The 17,704-nt window shown below is 40.9% G+C and overlaps 1 protein-coding gene across 1 annotated transcript in view; it reads left to right on the top strand.

The window, feature by feature from the left end:
- Positions 1–17,402, top strand: part of WWOX (WW domain containing oxidoreductase) — a 472,928-nt gene extending 455,526 nt beyond the window's left edge. The window contains exon 9 of the mRNA XM_071756660.1: positions 16,256–17,402. Coding sequence (XP_071612761.1) covers positions 16,256–16,444 — 189 coding nt within the window. The 3' untranslated portion in view covers positions 16,445–17,402. The remainder of the gene's footprint in view (positions 1–16,255) is intronic.
- The last annotated feature ends 302 nt before the right edge of the window (positions 17,403–17,704 follow it).

Below are 17,704 nucleotides of genomic sequence, written 5' to 3'. Positions count from 1 at the left end.
GCTAAATTTCTGACATTGGTTGCTTCCTGGAGGTCTGTTTAAGGAGGTAACTTAAAAGGAAGGTCTCTGAAACTCTTGTGTGCTCTGGCAGAAAACCTGAAATTTTCTGTAAGTTTGTTTTTTATTTCAATTTTTTTTCATGGAGGACAAGCAATTTATTGAAATTCCAGTGGGTTTCCCTCATTTTCCCACTTTTCAAGATGTGTTCATCAGAAACCATCTTGAACACCAGCCACAGGAGCAGCCCAGAGAAAAACTGCCTTTCATTTTCATGGTGGGAATAATGATAGCTTGTTTGTAAGAAGAAAGGAATTCTATTGTCAAGAAAAAATGTGGACAACCAGAAGTTGGGTTAGGAAACACCTCAAAGTGGTTTTGAAGCACTACTGAGTGGCATGTATGGGGTTGGAAAGGGAGTTCCTGAGTTGTTACCAACTAGAAAGAGCTGACGGTGTCTTATAGATATCCTACAAAAAGAACAGAATTGCATGGGTTTCATGGGCATGATCCAATCAACCTATGCATCCGTTACGTGCACAGAGCAGTTGCCTTCCCTAACCATTTTTTTTCCCCAATCTACCTGCCTGACTTGATCAAGACATTTTTTTCTTGCAGAGGTCTGGGTGAGCATCAGCAGTGTGGGGTCACTCTTTTTGGGTAGCACCAGAAACCTGAGCTGAGCTGTAGAGCTCTCTGGGCTCCCTGTTTTTCAGCCTCTTCTCCCTTGGCATTACATTTTTTGTGACTAAATTGAGTGAGAGCTTCAAGAAAAGGATGCTAATGGTTCTTGCAGATTAGGTTGTCTTTTGCCAAAGGAGTTTAAGAGGTGCATGTCTGAGGATAACAATGTTGGCACCATTAGCACTGCAGCAGAGAGCTCTATCCAAGGAGCCCAGCTGAGGCTGGAAGAAGTGCTGCAGACAAATGAAGAAGGCAGTATAAAGCCCCTAATCCTTCCAGAGTTAAAGCATTGAGGGTGTTGTATAGAGCTAATGAGGCACACATAAATTATCAGCATAACAGATGAAGAAAAGGTATTGCACAGAGAAGAAAGTAGAGTCCAGGTGAATGTAGGTCTGGAGAAATGTATGAATATACACCTGAGCTGATAGAAATAGGAGCATTGAGTTAGTGGTCTTCAGCAAAATGTAGGGTGCTGTAGAAATGTTGTTCCTCACCTTACTTCTACTGTGAAACTTACACCTGGCTTTCTTTGCCCCCTTTTTTTCCCCACTATGGATTCATTTGGGTGGGAACATTCTCTTTGTGCAGTCTTTTTTCTTTGTTACTTGATTTGTTGTTGCAGCTTGTTTGTTGTTCTTTAACATGGCAGCTGAAAGCACAGAGATGTAAAGGTGCTTTGTACTCTGATGAAGTCAAGAAGTATCATTAGCTCAGTGCACAAAACTCCATTACTAAATATGAGTATGATTTGTGTGTGGAGATCTCCATGAGCAATACAAAACCACTGCATGTAAGGCAGCTGTAGGAGCTGTAGGTTCAGATACTTTTTTACTGTTCAGTGGGTATTTTAAGTCACCAACATATATATGTATATATTCCCATACATAGATGGATGTAAAGATACACATATACACTTGTATCTTTGAATTTCAGTGGTTGGTAGTATTAGGGAAAGATAATCTGCTGCTGGGCACTAACAGTCATTGCACCTGTAGAATTACTCTTAGACATTTACTGATTTCCTAATAATAGTCAAAGTGATCATTCAGCCCACATGTAGCATGCCTGGATTTAAAAAGCAAAATAGCAACATACTTCATGCAAATGTCAACTCTGCCTATGTTCTAGGGTGCATGTCCAGAGGAGGAAACAATAAGTTTATTCTTCTCCCCAATTAGACTTCTGTGAAAGGCTCAGTTATGTCTCCAACTATCACACTGAACACTCACTAAAGCAGCACATTAATGTGCCTTTTAATGCTTCTTAGGAGTAGATCAAAAGAAATGTCAGGTGCACTTTACATTCCTCCCGTGATGTGTCTGAGGCTCTGAGGGCGTCACCTCTGCCAGGGCCGCTGTTCCCAGCCCACAGCGCTCTGGCCGTGGATGCTCCTGAAATGCTCTGGGGTTTCCTACACCTCCCATCCCAGCTCCACACTCTGCTGAAGCTGGAAGAGTCGTGCTGCTGTCACTGAGTGCAGATTTTGGCCTTTGCTCTTCAGTGGGAGAAAATAATTGTTGAAATCAATCCTGAGAGAAAATGACTTAAAACTCAACATGCTGGAAAATGGAACTTAATTAATGGGAGCAAACTTGCAAGCCTCCACTGTGAACTGTTATTATTTTGTTTGCTTGCTTGAGGGAATATGTCAGAGCAGCGTTTACCTTTTCTTAGTACAAGCTTGGCTGTTCTACCCATCATTTAGTTTTACGTGATTAGCAGGTGGATTTCTGGCTCTGTCACTCTAAACACAGAGTGCTTAAAATGTGGAAGAGACAACTTCCCTTAGCCAGGACAGCAGCATCATGTCCCTGGTCCTGCATTGCTTGGCTCTGTAACAGTGTGATGATTGATGAGGTGCAGTGCTAGCCCATGGCTCCCATCAGGGGCTGGGGCTAATGTTGGCCAAAAGGTTGCATTTCCTGTGAGCACAGCCAGGGTATCCCAGGCACCCACTTCTGTCCCAGACACTGAAAATGGAGGTTTGGGAAGCTGAGTGGGTACAGCATTGAAATGGAAGATGAACAGCAAAGGAAAGGTACCCAGTGTCAGCTATAGGATCAAAACTGCAAAGTGGGAGTCTAAGGAAGAGTGCAATGAGGTGTAAACAGTCAGGGGGAAAGAAGAAGCAAGGAAAGAGAAGCGGTGCAGTGTGCAGGACAATAAGGACGAGAAGCTGGAAGTAATGCAAAAGTCAGGAAGCAGTGAGAAGGGTTCAAGTTTTGTTACAAAGTTCATTTCTATACGTTTTCCTCTTTCAAATGGATGCTTTGAATAACTAGTGCTTTCATTTCCCGTGAGGCAGAGGTGAATAATAAGTACCTCATCTGGGGACGCCGATCTCCCCAACATCAGTCATCTGCTTGCAGCCTCGCACTCTGGCAGTGCTTTGGCTGAGCAAATTAGCCTGAAGTGTTGTGCCCTTGGCTGGCAAATCCTTTCAACCCGGTTGAACGGACAAAATGAATACCCAGATTGTTCCTACGTCTGTTATTCTCTCGTGTTTATCTGGCTGAGCTGTCAGTCAGGCCATTATAACTGTGGTGCACACTCAAATGACTTGTCCACTCACAAAAGCAGGGTCTGTTGATGATAAGCTAAACAAAACTGGAGAGCGACTGTTGACAGAGTTGGGGGATCTTGCAAGCGTCTCAGGTAAAAGCAGAGCTAGAATTTGGGAAGGTAAAGAAGGAACTCTCCTTACACGTGTGTAGTTTTAAAGGGTTTGCTGGGGTTTGTCAGCAGGCGATAAATGGGCATTTGTAATGAATTAGGTTCCTCTCTACTTTAAACAAATTAAGCAGCATGCAAATTTCTGAAATTTGAATGTAAGGGTATATTGCACTTACTAGGATTAATTAGCCTGAAAAGAAATAATTTACTCAGAGGGGTTTTGCCAGGGCAGAGTGTAGCTGTGATCTGCCACGTGCCATCCCCTCCACGGGAGGAGTGGTGAGCACCCACAGTGCATCGGGTGGGCTTGCTGGGGAGAGTGGCCAAGCCTGCCCACCAGGATCTGGGCACAGTTAACCCTGGGTTTTAATTACCCTGCTTTGGGATTGCAGCTCCTGTGGGTCTGAATGTGTTGGGTGCTTGTGCCTTCCCAGGCAGGGGGGATGTTTGTATAACGTGGGGGGACAATCATCAGCAGATGGGCTTCTTAAATATCCAGAAATGCAATGAATGAGAGAGGTGAAGTGCTGTATGAAGATTTATTTCCTGACTTTTAATTTTTCCACTAGCACCCTGAGTTAGAAGTAGGACTCTGAGCCATTCTTGAAACTGATTTGATTATGTGACGTTAAATAACTCAGTGCCTATCTGCTGAGTGTGACTATAGCCAGAGCCTTCCTGGTCCTTTAGCCTCATGTTTGTGATGATAATTAAGAAACTTAAAGTTTACAGGTTGTGAATGTGAAAGCAGTCTCAGATGTTTGAAGAGAGTTGAGCTATATAACAGAAAGTTTCCTCCACCTCCTTCCCCAGCAGAGAAACTGATTCAATGAGGGATTGTCAGAAGACTTTTTTGCCCCCATCCCATCATCCTACTTTCAGCAGTGGAGAAGGAAAAGGCAAGCCTGAGTAAGACTGCAATGGTTTAAATTCTCATGTCATGAAGAAGCAGAGGGAAGCATAAGTAAAGGAGGTCCTTTGGCTCTGGCTGCGGGATTGTGATGTGTGGTTATCAGGGAGAGGTTGCTGAGCATCACAGTGTGGCAACATCTCTTTCATCAGCAGCTGGTGCCTTCAGAATCCCAGCCCCAGCAGCCTTGTTGGCTGAGATGATAACTGTAACGGATGGTACAGCTATTTTTCATCAAATGCTTGTTAGTCAATTTATTAGACTCCTAATATACTAATGCACTCATTTGGCAGGCATCTCAGCAAACAAGACTTGCAATGGAGTGTACTCATTCAAAGTCATGGTAACTCATAGGTTGCTGATTCCTCATCAGCACTCAGAAGATAATTTGCAAATGTGCCATTTATCATCATGAGCTTTGTAAAAGCAGATCTCATGAATGAGATCAACAGAAAGGAGTCTTAGAATGAACATTTCCTTCCCAAACACCATTACCAGATTCTAGAGTATTACGTTTCGTGTATGTTGCACATACTGCACATACATGTGCATTTGAGCTTGTGTGTGTTAGTAAAGTAGCTGGGGGCATAGTTTTTTAAGGATGGCTAATGCATTTATTAATCCCTCTGTGAGGGACACAGAGTTGGAGTAGATGAGCCATTGTCTACTGAAAGTAATAAGACTTTTAATTGCAGTAGTTTAAGAAGCAATGGGCATGTGTGGACTTTTTCACCATGAAAAGCCACCACTATCCTGCCAGCTTTCCTTTGCTCATTGGAAACATAAGCATCTGTGAAGAGCCACTGGTAAAGCCAACAAAAGGATTGTTCAGAGGCTGGGTTGTAAGGATTATATGGCAGAGATTGCTACAGGAGTGCTTTTCTTCCACACTAAACACACTGCATGGATGCTCTGACCTGTAGCTGTTTGCCACTGCATTTGACTTTGTACCGCTGACTGCTTTTTATTTGCTTGTTCACTTTTTACTGGGAAGAACCCTAACATAGCAGTAGCCAGGTGATCAGTCTGCAAATGTGATTTCTGTCTCCTCTTGTGACATTCAGGGTGGGAGCCCTGCATACAAATGGTTGGTACTTATTTTTGCTTCTGCAGATGTGATTTTATTAAATGAAAGGTATAACAAGAAGCCCAGCATAGGAAGGAGCCCTTCTGCCAAATGGCTCTGTGTGTTTAGCTCTGCGACTGCTCTCCAGCAGAGCCAGGAAACCATGCAAAGATATTGATAATTGATTCTGTTTTATATAAGTTAAAAACTAGCTTTTCCCTCCTAGTGTGAAGGTAATGGGTTTTGTCTGTAGAAAGATAATAATCCTATGAACCATTTCTACGCCCTCTATTAAAGAATAGTACAGCTTGCACTTGAACATAATGCCCATGTCAGCTCAGCTTTTGAAACATTCATCTGAAAGAGTCTTCAAGGACTGGAAAGAGATCTTCCCCAGACACCAAGCTAAGTTTGAGGAACTTAAAAAGTCATGAAGATCCTGTCAATTAATGTGTTTATTCTTATACATCTACTCCGGAAAAAGCATCTTCAAGACATGAAAGCTGTTTCCTTTGGATTAAAAACTTGTCATTGCATTTAGTTTCCATAGATAATGCAGAGGGGATTTACGCCCTCCCTTACCTTGTTGAGGATAAACACAGCTCTTTTTCCTTCTTACCATTTTCCTCATAGGAATCTTTGTTTATTACAGAAACAAAAAAGGCAGAAAGTAAAACTGAAACCTTGCCTCCAGATTTGTATGCAGGAGGTGACTTGATTTATAATCTTAGGTAATTTCATTTTTGTTCACACTCCTTCAATTGAAAGGCTCCCACAAACAGTATTACAGCACTGAAGGGAAGAGATGGGGAAATTTATCAAGCTATTTATCAAATTATTTTCACAGTCTGTCAAAGTCATAAGCATGCTAGAAAAGAAACATAAAGAGCGTGTTCAAAGACAGGAACATGTCTGAGTGAGCAGCCAGGCTGCAGCACAGCAGTGGCTGCTCAGATGTGGCCAAGGACATGGACCACTTCTGGCTGCAATGGCATCTGCCCTCAAACCCAGTCCTGGAACCAGAGGAATAGGGTCCTTTCTCGATGGGTTATGAGCTGAGAAAATGAATCAGAGACCATCATTAAAAGGAAGGAGAGGTCAAGGCAAAGGGGATGGACACACCCCCCCCCCCTTTCCAAGTCTCTGATGAGGTTTGCAAGTGGCAATGGTGTTGAATCTAAATGGAGCAGATCCTGGGTCAGGGTGGGAATCACATCCTGAGACACAACTCCATGCTCTGCAAAAAGCAGCTTTGGAGTTGCCTCTGGGGTGATGGGTCTGAGCAGACAACACTGGCAAAGCAGGAGAAAAAGTTAACAAAAAAGCAACTGAGATTGAAGGAACCAGTCTAGTAAGAAATCTTTAATTTCTACTGAGCTTTAAAGGATTTGAGAGAGTTGAGTTTTTTTTTTTTTAACAAACCAGTTCAAGTACATGCCTTCAGATTATAAAAGTACCTGAAATTGCCTAGAATATCAGCATGCATAGGTTGTTAGTATTTACATATATTTACATAGGAAAACAAGAGAAAGATCTACAGTTATTTACAGTCTACATAGGAGAAGAGAAAGGCAGCATAATTGTATTTCCTAAAATACAGTAGTTGAATAGTCAGCACATGCATATTAAGATATATTTGCATGATAGAACGCAAATGTTTTAAGACATACCTTTTAACTCCCTATGCTAAGGTATAGCATAATAAAGGTAATTTTTTTTTTTTTGTGTTTTGTTTCTAGTCTATTTGCATCAAGTGCTTTAAAATGTTCACTAACACAGCGGCAGCATTATTTACCCTGGCAATTAAAGCAACAGTACACACAATAATTTTCTACTAACTAGCAACAAGCTGCTGGTGAATGAAATATCTATTGTTTCTCATTATCCATCGACCAACATACAGGGATCTCTCCTTGTAAAGGCAGTGCCTAAGCTATCACCATTAATTATAGAAGTAATATAAATGAGACTCTACAGTATGTACTAAATGAAATATTAACAAGGCCAGTGTCTTTGAGCCTGAAAGATGCACTAACAGGGCACACTTTACAGCAGGCTATCTATGAAAATCACACATACATAATACAGGAGTGCCTGGCTTACAGCTCTAAGCCTAGACTTTAGAGGCCTGTTTGCTAGATCTGTATTATTGCAAAATACATTCCCTTAATTAGTTTCTGGAAGACAGTGTTAGTAGTTAATTTCTTACTATGATATGTTCCCATCATAACACCCTATGTTTTTTCAATGCATTGTATTACTCTGTGTGTCTGTGCATATGTGTGTGTGTCTCAACACATGAAAAAACAGTCTTTATTTTTAAAATCTGAACAAACAGCTTGTTAAATATTTGTCCCAAAAGGTCACTTGCTTAAAAAGCATTGTGTTGTGTGGGGTTTTTTTCCCCACTCATATCTATAAATGAAAGCCAGTCTGAAAAATTACCTGTGCAATGAAGGAGGAAGCCAAATGTCAGTATTGTGGTGACATTCTTTGTAGTACTGCATATGAAAAAGTCTAAATCTTGACTAGTAATAGTATTAAAAAGCTATATAAATATATACAGCATATACAGTACTGTATGTATACATACATTTATATAAAGTATATCTATAAGTAAAGTTAGGTACAGCAAAACCATAAAACATTTCAAGTCAGCATAAGTTAATAACAGAAGTGATTTCAACAAATTTTCATCTATGTGTGCCCAAACACCAGCCAGCCCTGTTCTGATGATTCAATTGCAGCAGCATATCTAATCTGTCTTTTTGGCAGGATGTGTTTATTGTCAATAACCTGTTTGCCCAACTCTCCAAATTACCCTTGCCCGGAAGAAACCACCCTCAGCAGGCGGGATGGGTGTTTCAGGAGGATTTCCAGTATTTTCCATAGGATTTCTATTATTGATAGTGGCTTACAAGTCATGGTAGGACTTAGGTTTATATAAATGCACACTGTAAAAATCTCTGAAAGTGAGTGAGAGATTTACAGGTATGATCAGCTCCTGATGGTGCTGCTGTGTTTTCCAAGGAGTCTCTTAGTGCTCCCTGCTTCTGACTCCACAGATCAGCATTAGGACACTGGTCAGGGCAAGCAATGGAAAGCAAGGTAATATGGTCAGCCTGATTGCACCCATACCCCTCTACACTCAGAAGTGAAGACTGAAAATATTCCTTAGGTTTTTTTTCCCCAAATCCAGAACTGAGGAGGAGGGTGCAGAACCACACCACTGCTCCATACTTGCCTGGGAGAAGGAAAAAGCAGCATGCTGGGTTATAACAATTTGCATGCAGTGTTCAAAGCTGCCACTTTGGTGGAGCAATGATGTCTTAAAAGTGTAAATCGGGTGTGAATGGGAGTTCAGCAGGCAGGAGAAGAAAATGTGAACTGCCTGGAAATGTGATGTAAAAAGGGCAGGGTGAGCAGCCTGTGGGGCATGCTGCTGCTCCTGCCATTGAGCAAGGGGAAGCCATATGCTTCATTTAAGTATTTGAAGCTCAGGATCACTCTGTGTCAGGCTTGAAACAGTTTTCAGAAGCTGATTGTGGACTTTAATAAGATCCTGGAAAAAGGAAGGAATAGGGTGCTGGCTGTGGGAAGAAGTTACCTTGTGGGTGCTGCAGTTAAGAGCAATGGGGTTGCACAGATGTAGGTGCCTGGTGCTGTCTTAATCATTGTACAGTTTTATCTGAGATATCTGGGAAGGCCTGGCAAACACAATACTGGACCTGTGTCCCCTCTGGAGGACAGCTGTAGAGCACGAGGAATATCCTAAGGTGACACAGATATTGTTAGACCCCTATTAAGCAACTGAATCCCCCCAGATATGCCATGGTGGCTCTTCCTAACATATGCAAAGGGTAGGAGAGATGAACCCAAAGAATCAGCCTTTTAAGGCTGCTTCCCTCTAAAAAAACAGCCACTTTTGAAAAACCCAGTGGTATTTTGGCTAGTAAAGAGTTTTACCAAGTTCTCTCTGAGTTGGGAAAAAAGGAACAGGGCATGGGGAGGAGAGAGGGAGGAGGCTGGGATGTAGGGGCTGGTGTAGCAGACAGCTTGACAGGTTGAAGAATTAAGTTTATACAATAGAGAAAAATATGCATTATTTTTAAAAGTAATTACATTTTTGTTAGCTATTTTCCAGCCTTGTTCTACATTTCCTAAGCATTTTAAGAATGGTCTAGAATGTAACACTTTATGCTTATAGAGTGCTTTTCAACAGTAAGGGTAAAAGCACTCCAGAAATCTGAAGTAGTCCTCACAACACCCCTGTGAGGTGGGTAAGTAATAGTACCCTCCCCATTTTGCAGATGGGAGAAGTGAGGTACATGGAGTTGAAGTGACTTATCCAAGTTTAAGTCAAAAGTAAAAGTCATAAAAGAGAAAACCAACCCAGTTCTCCTGACTTGATGTCCCGTATTGTATTTTTTTTTCCCTGCAGACAATCTGCTTGACACTGGATGCTGGAAGTTTTCAAGCAGTGTCATTGCAGTAATTGAGAACATATGGGTGTTGCATAACACAAACAACATGGTGCATTATCAAAATACATTTATTACAATGGACACATTTTCTTTTGCAAAGTTAAAACCCAGAATGTAAGTTAAATATAGCTGCATATACTGAATAGTTGAAATAATCACTAGGTCTTAATGCCTCAGCAGTTGAAAACAAATCCTCTTTCGTGAACTACTGCAGTTCCCTCACTCAAAGACCATAGCACACTGATCTTCTATAATGTATGTAAAGAATACTGTAAATGTGTAAAGGTCTTAAGGATGCTAAGAAAAGTTACAGCTTGAAACCAACTATGCTTTGCAAGTAGAGAAGCTGATGGAGTTTTGAGTCTTTGTAGTTGGGAATTAATTGAAAAAGGAATACATCAGAGGAAAAAAAGCAGACCTTATAGATTTTGGGTTATCCTCTGTATTATCTTCTAAGAGATGCTTTATTGGTTTAAATGTGGTGATGGGGGAAGGGGAGGTGGTTGAGAATCTCTGGTTTAGATGTGGTTCAGTGAGACCTTTGAAAAGACTGTAATTACAGAGTCAGTTCAGGTCACGTTTTCCTGCTGGCACTTGGGTGGAGATGGGACCTGAAGTCAAATGAGCCTGATTTGTTCCTGAGATCATATTTGGCAGCTCCAAAGTTTTATTTTTTTAGCTGCAGATATGATTTCAGTATATCATACTCACCCAAACCAGCAAAGACAGGTTTCAGTTTCATATTTCCTTGCTGAAAAAGTAATCGGGGAGTCCTATTTTCTTACAGGAGTCTAATACATATTCTGAGTGTTACTCATAGGACAGCTGTGCATCTGAGATTTCTCTGAGAAAGAGGACTGCAGCAGGAACTGAGCAGTCCTTCTGTCATCTCACATACAAGACTTAAACTTGTTCCCTGCATTGTATGAAAAGTGACTGCCCCTCTGAGCTACACTGATAGGAAACAGAACAGAGCAAAGCCTGGGGTTGAGAAGTAGCCCCCTCACCTATGACTGGCCTAAGTCATGGCTGATACCACCCCCCAGCCCATAATGATGCTCCTAAAAGCAGGTACTGGGGAAACCTGAAGCTTGAATGAGGACATGAGATTTTTAGACTTGCTAATGTTTTTCAGAAGAGGTCATCGTGCTCTTGTTCCCAAAGACTTGATGGGAAAAACTAACATTTCAACCCATCTGTTAAAACATTTTAACACTACAGGGAAAGGAATAAGTATATTTGGGGAAGAGACTGCAGCTCACTCCCAGCTGGGGGTTGCTAGCAGTCCCAAAGGGAAAAGAATGGATTCTGAGGGCAATTTTCTTCCAGAAGGAAAGCCAAAGCTCAGCTGCTGAGTGGCAATCTTGGAGCAGAGGCTCCTCAGTCTACTGTGAGCATCCTGTGCCTGGCTCAGACAGACAGACAGACAGACAAGCACAGGCCTCAGTAACCAGGGTGTCCTGATGGCCCTGAGTGCCAACACCATCACTGCAACAAGCAGTGGAGCAGATCTGCAGTAACTGCAGAAGGCAATGGACCTGGGCTGATTTACACCAGGTGAAGATGAGGCTTGAGGAGTCTAAAATAGCAGCTATAACTCTGGAGTTGGTTTGGGCAATTGGGAGCTGATCATTGTGAAATTAGGCTCTGTAGCAGTTTGTTTGTTATTCCAAGGAGCTCTTATATTTCATGTCAAATCAGGAAATGATCACTGCTGAAGCTTGCTAGGGGGGGGAGCTTTTCCCTCTCTAGCAGAATGGAGTTTGAAGTCTTCAGGGTGCTTTCAGACACAGGAGGTTTGAGAGACCCCATTGGTTTCATGGTCTGGAATGTAGTCATACTCACTCATCTTCACCCTGCTGTGTAACAAGTTCTTCTGCTACACATGGGATGTTCACAGTACTGGCCTGTGGAGCTGATATTTTTATGTTATGTGTTGTCTGTATCTAATAGTCCTGAGGTGAAGAACAGGAACAGCCTGAAGAGTTATAAGGAAGCACTGCTTTGAATCTGGACATGTCACAAGTACTCACCTCTCTTGTCAGTCTGAATTCACCTCTTTCCACTGGCCATGCTTTCAAATGCACTGTACTACACTTAACCTCAGGCTACCAAGATAACTGGCCTTTAATTTTTCATAAGAAAATAAAAAAATCCCTTTTCAGAGAAGCTGATCCCATCTCACTGGAGGGCAATGTTTAGTGCTATCTGTGTGCCCTTATCAGAGATCAGAGTTTAGAGAGGATCTTACTCATTTGTAGTTAATAAATATACAGACAAGTTATGGCTTTGTTTCTACTATTTAGATGCTTGATATGCAAACCTGCTTCAGAATAGGAATCTAATTTTAGAAAATAAACATGCAGTTGAAAGTAGACAAATCTGAAAACGCAACATTAACTGTGTAATATGTTTTCTTATCAGGAACATAAATGGTATCTAAGATTAATAACGAATGCCTTGCATATATTAATGAGGGTTTTACCGTATACTGTATATCAAGAACCCCTTTTCTTTTTACTGTTAAGATATTCAATATTAATTTGTATTCAGTGCCATCAGTTACAAATTGACAGCTAGCAGTTATGAAATAAATGCCTAGGAACTAGTAGCTACTTAGTATTTTCATCTCAACAAAGGATTTTGGAAGGCTAGATAATTTAGATCTTTGAGCTTCAACTATAAATAAACAGCAACTGCTGTATAAATCCCACCCTGCTGCAGCTGAAGATTGTATTACAAAACTGACAAATGATTTGCAGAGGAGAATGATGAACCCTTATTACTCAGACACTCTTCAACTTAATCCAAAACAAGATTCCTGGGTAATTTTACGTACGCTGGAAAGATTGATAGCGTGGTGCTTGCCTAGCAGCTTTCAAATGTTTGACTGGATCGGAAATGGCATTGAGGCATGATTAAAGATTCAGTTGGGCTTCTCACAAATTCTTTATCCTGTGTATTCATCATTGCAACCCGCTGCCTTTGTTGCAGGTTAAAGAAGGCTGACCCCCAGCTCTGGTGATTAGCACCCGGTACAACCGACGGACGTAGGGAATAAAAAATGTTTAGGTTGCCCGGTGCTTTGAGCATTGTTTATCAGCTGAAATTGTTGGGAAGAGGGGGGGGCATTAATCACAATGGATCAGGGAGAGCCTGTGACAACTGACAGGCTCATTGTTTAAGACATTTTTTAACGAAGTTGTTAACATTAATTCTTTTATATAGTGCTCTAATCTTCTTCAAATTATGTTCTGACATGGCACAAACCGCTCGGCATTGAAAGTCATTCAACAGTGATTAAAGTGCTCTTTTTATCGGTTTAAGAATGTTTCATCTTGTATCAGCAGTATGGAATTGTTTACTAATTAGATTCCCTAACATCCTCTTGCTGTCGTATGCTGATGGCATGTGAACAGGAAAGCTGATGAGCAAAAAATTAAAACCTGTTATTAAGCTGTCATAAGGCCCAACATATAAAGATGTCACTCAAAAGACCCTGTTCATGAGGGACAGACAATATTTACTGAGAAACCAAGTGTTTTCTCAGCCTGGCCAGGCAGGGCTGGCAGTGCAGGCATTTTACACTTATCTGCAGCTCCGACTCTTCCCGGAGGTTTGTGGTATCTGAATTGTAGATGCAAAGGGGGAATTTGTCCCTTGAGGACCTTCCTGTTCTACATGGCATATATGGGGCTGATAGTGCTCAAGCTTTGGGCAGGAGGTTGGGCTACAAAGCTCCTGATGTCCCTCCCCACCCAAAGTGTGATTTGATTCCTGGGATTCAGTGCCACCCATTCCCCTCAGTCCTTGGGCAGATCCTCAAATGTCTGAGTGCACCCAGCTCACATTCACCAAAGGAAATTAGATGCCTGAATGGCTGGGAAAATGTGAGATTTACCTTCTGTTTTGTAGTTTTGCTGGCTGAAGGAAGCTCCTAGGCTTGATGAGTTCATGTTTGTCCATTATTCTGAGATATTTAAGCTTTACCCTCTGTCAAAGAAGGGATAAACATGACTGCATTTCTCTTAAGTAATAAGAAAGGTACTTTTCTTTCAATGATACAACCATTGAACATTCTTCTTCCAAAACAGCCCACAAGCTTGAAACTTTTAGAAAGAAGTAAAGATATACACAGCCAAAAAGCAAATGGCACATTGCTTACATCCAGTTCTCAGTGAAACACTGGAGGCATCTCAAGATAAAGTGCTTTGGGCTTCCAGCCACAAAATCTTTTATCACTTAAAGTAAATATCCTACACTCACACAGGGAAAACTATTCTCTTCTCTTGGAGTTAAGTTGTGTTAGTGGTTGGGGTATAAAGCTCTGCTGTTATACTGTGGGACATTTGTCTGCCCTCTATGAATTTTGTTTAAAAGTCGTCAAATTTGACTCGTTTGAAAAGATAAATTATTGTTTAGTTTGGATTTTAAACTGCTCTGATAAACTTCTATTTTATGAATTAACTGAATTCTATTATAGCTCGCCTGAATTCAGCTTGGGTGGATGGATGCTGTTCAGCAGTAGCTGAAAGGCTCTCAGTTTGCATTGAACAATTTAGCCTAATTTTACCTTTCTAATAAAGTCCAGTTTATTTACTACACTCTTACTAATGTACCTATATTAATATACTTCAGAGTCTTTGAGTCTTTCTAAACAGCTGAATGCAATGATCATACCTGTGCTGTGGAGCATTATAGGATGGTTCAAACGAGCATAGGAATTTTCTTATTCTCTATTAATATAATTTGAGTACAACTCTTCCATTTCTGCTACTGCATTTAAGATACTTACTCTTTTTTTTTTTTAAAAAGCTATTGGTTTATTAAGACAATTACTATGTATTCTACTAACTTCAAAAATATTTTGGTCTGTTGATAAATATATGCCTTTCAAAATACTTAATACAGCCAATTTTGGTTTACCTTATGATGGGAGATGATTTCTGTGGAGACGTCATTATCAGTTTAATCCCATCTTCTGAGAAAAATGCATGTCTTGCAAACAAATATGCCTTTTTAGTTACAAAAATGAGAATCCTCAGTTAAGGTGAATTGGGGCTTTTTAGCCTGCTTGCTGTCCTGGAAGGATGACAATGCAAAGTAGAGGTCTCTTGCAGGTTGACCCCCTAACAGCACCCTGACTTTCCTTAGTTGTGATAATAAAAGGCCAGGAAAAAAAGGTCTGGGTAAAAATTACAGGAGACTTTCCCCATTAAATTATCCTAATGTGGCAACATCTTGATTTGTCTTCATTTATTTTTTCAATTATACTTGGCAGCCTCTCTATTCTGATTCCTATCAGCTCATAATTAGCTACCACAGAAAGGACTAAGATGTACATAAATAATCACAAGATGCCAGATTAAATTGTATCGGTTTTAAATTAGTATGTTGTTATTTTTAATTATAGTTTACAAAGCAAACTAACTTCTTGCCCTCTTTTCAGCTATTCATACACTGCACCTTTAATCTGTGCCAAGGAATAACCCATCACTGGTGGAGGGGTGATTATTCCAGCCCTGCACCTTGGTCTGTAGGTGATTGCTAGAGAAATTCAGAGGCTCATTCTTCCTGTTTGAACATGAGTTCACTTGGTAAGAAAACAGGAAAATGAAAAGGAAAAAAAAAAAAAAAATCCTGACCCACAAATACCTTTAATCTACCTGCTTAAAGCATTATCAGGCATGAGAAATGGTTGTTACAGAACAACAACAAAAAAATCACTGGAATGCCTCGTGCCTCTGCACAATCAGAACCTCTCTCTGCCTTCAGCAGATAAACTTTCTTACGTGGCCACAGTGACAGTGAAACTGTTGATCAAAAATATATGGGGAGGTTTGGCACCAATCCCGATTGCACTTTACAGGATAGGTCTTAATTGGAGTGCCCAGGTTAATTTTGTACAAGAGGTTTAAACAAACAAGGTGCGTCAGCCTGCGTTGCTGGCCAGGCTGAGGCAGGGGAGTGCTGGAGCTGTATGGCAATGTTTTCTCTGTTGCAGAGGGAATGCAGGAGGTTTTGGTGGGCCAGCTCCTTAAACCTGCCTCAACTTCTCTGGTTTCAAACCCCACCAGGGCAGCCCCTGCTCCTCTGCATCACACCAGGCTCTTATTCAAAAGGGGAAAAAGACCCGAGCCTGGGGCTGCAGTTCAGGATTTTTCTTTTGCTCGAAGAGGAAAAAAGGAAAAGTTCAAAAACAATCCCCACCGAGGTGTTTTGTGGATAAGCAGCCAGCCTCTTCAGTGGGGTTTCAGCCTCATCCCCAGGCAGGTTACCCTTCCACCCTTCCGTGCTGCTTTTCACCAACCCTTTCATAAGATGCGCAGCGGTGCAAAATTCCAGCGTGAAAATCTCTCTATGTACTTACTTAATTTTCTCTCTCTCTCTCTCTCTTTTTTTTTTTTTTTTTTTTTTTTTTTTTTTTTTTAATTCCAGCAACAAGGAGCTGCCACAACTGTCTACTGTGCCACAGCAGCAGAGCTGGAGGGCCTGGGAGGGCTGTACTTCAACAACTGCTGCCGCTGCCTGCCAGCCCAGCAGGCGCAGGGCGAGGCGACGGCCGCAGCCCTGTGGGAGCTGAGCGAGAGGCTGATCCAAGAACGAATTGGCAGGCAGTCCAAATAACAGGGAGCTCCTGGAAGGATCAAAACACACCGAGTGTGTGCACGCTTGAAAACTGCCAACACTGGAACCTGTCCAATCTTATCATCTAGAGGGTTTCCATATACCTCAGATACAGATTAACCAGTGTTAAATGAAATAATAGCAGTCACAACATAGTGAAAAATGTTAAGTACTAATGGGAAATAGGGAATACCGTGGGTTAAAGGGACAATGCGGCTTCCTGGGGCTTAGTTAGTCTTGGTTCTCTTTCTTTTGATTGTAGCCTGTTCAAAGTGTAACCCAAGGAGGCATCTTTTGTCTTATTTTAGAAAAGCAGCGCTGCAGATATTTTCTGTTGTTTTGATTAATAGGTAGGTACATAGCCCAATATGGGGTTTCCTCTTTATTTTGATAATTACTTACTGTCTGTTAGGCTTTAGGTATTGATCAGGAGGTGGAAGTTGTGTTGATTCTTTTTCCCTACAAGGAATTTATGGGGTGTGGCAAATAAAAAGATTATTAAGGAAAGAAATCTTTCCTGCCCTTGACTGCTGGCTGCAAATACATCTGCACTATCTAGAAAAAGAAGGTGCAATAACACATATGAGAAGAAATGGTAAAGTCACAGCCAATTAAATATTTATGGGGTTTTTTTTCTTAAAAGATTAGAATAAAAGATATTGTAAACTATTCCCTAAATACTGTCGAGTTAGGAAAGATGATGTTGTCTCCTTAAGAACACGCAGGGTGTAATCAGGGGGTCAAATGGCATTTCCATCCATTGCTCAGTTCACAGTTTAAGGAGTTGGGGTTTTTTCTTTGAAAGTTCACAGTTTCTCAGTTTTCCTGACACTGTATCATATTCCAAATCTTTTTTCTTTCAATTTAAATTTAATAAAACAACATGCTTGCTTGAATATTGTCACCTGAAGAGAAAGTTTGTCTCATTTCTGCAAATGTCTGAGTTCCACTTTTTTTTTTTTTTTTAGAAAAGAAAACTTGAGGAAAAAATAGCTTCTTGTTGATGCCAAGAAAATGATGTTTTTTCTTGTTTCTTTCTTAGTTCATGTTTTGTATTTTGTGCTTTGTAGCTGTCTTCATGCCAGAAGGTTGTCCTAAGCCATCCCCAGTCGAGCATCACATTGTCTGTAGACAGAATATAAACAAATAAATGAAAGGACACATTAATAGAAGTTTATTTCATCCCCTTATTATTTATGATTTATTGCTAAGAATCTGCCTTCAATGATTTTTCTTACCTGCAATGTTAATGCATTTGAT

This window comes from Heliangelus exortis, chromosome 13, assembly GCF_036169615.1.
Source record: "Heliangelus exortis chromosome 13, bHelExo1.hap1, whole genome shotgun sequence".
Taxonomy (NCBI): Eukaryota; Metazoa; Chordata; class Aves; order Apodiformes; family Trochilidae; genus Heliangelus; species Heliangelus exortis.
Note: the sequence above shows the minus strand (reverse complement) of the source record. Positions and strands in the feature narration are given on the sequence as shown.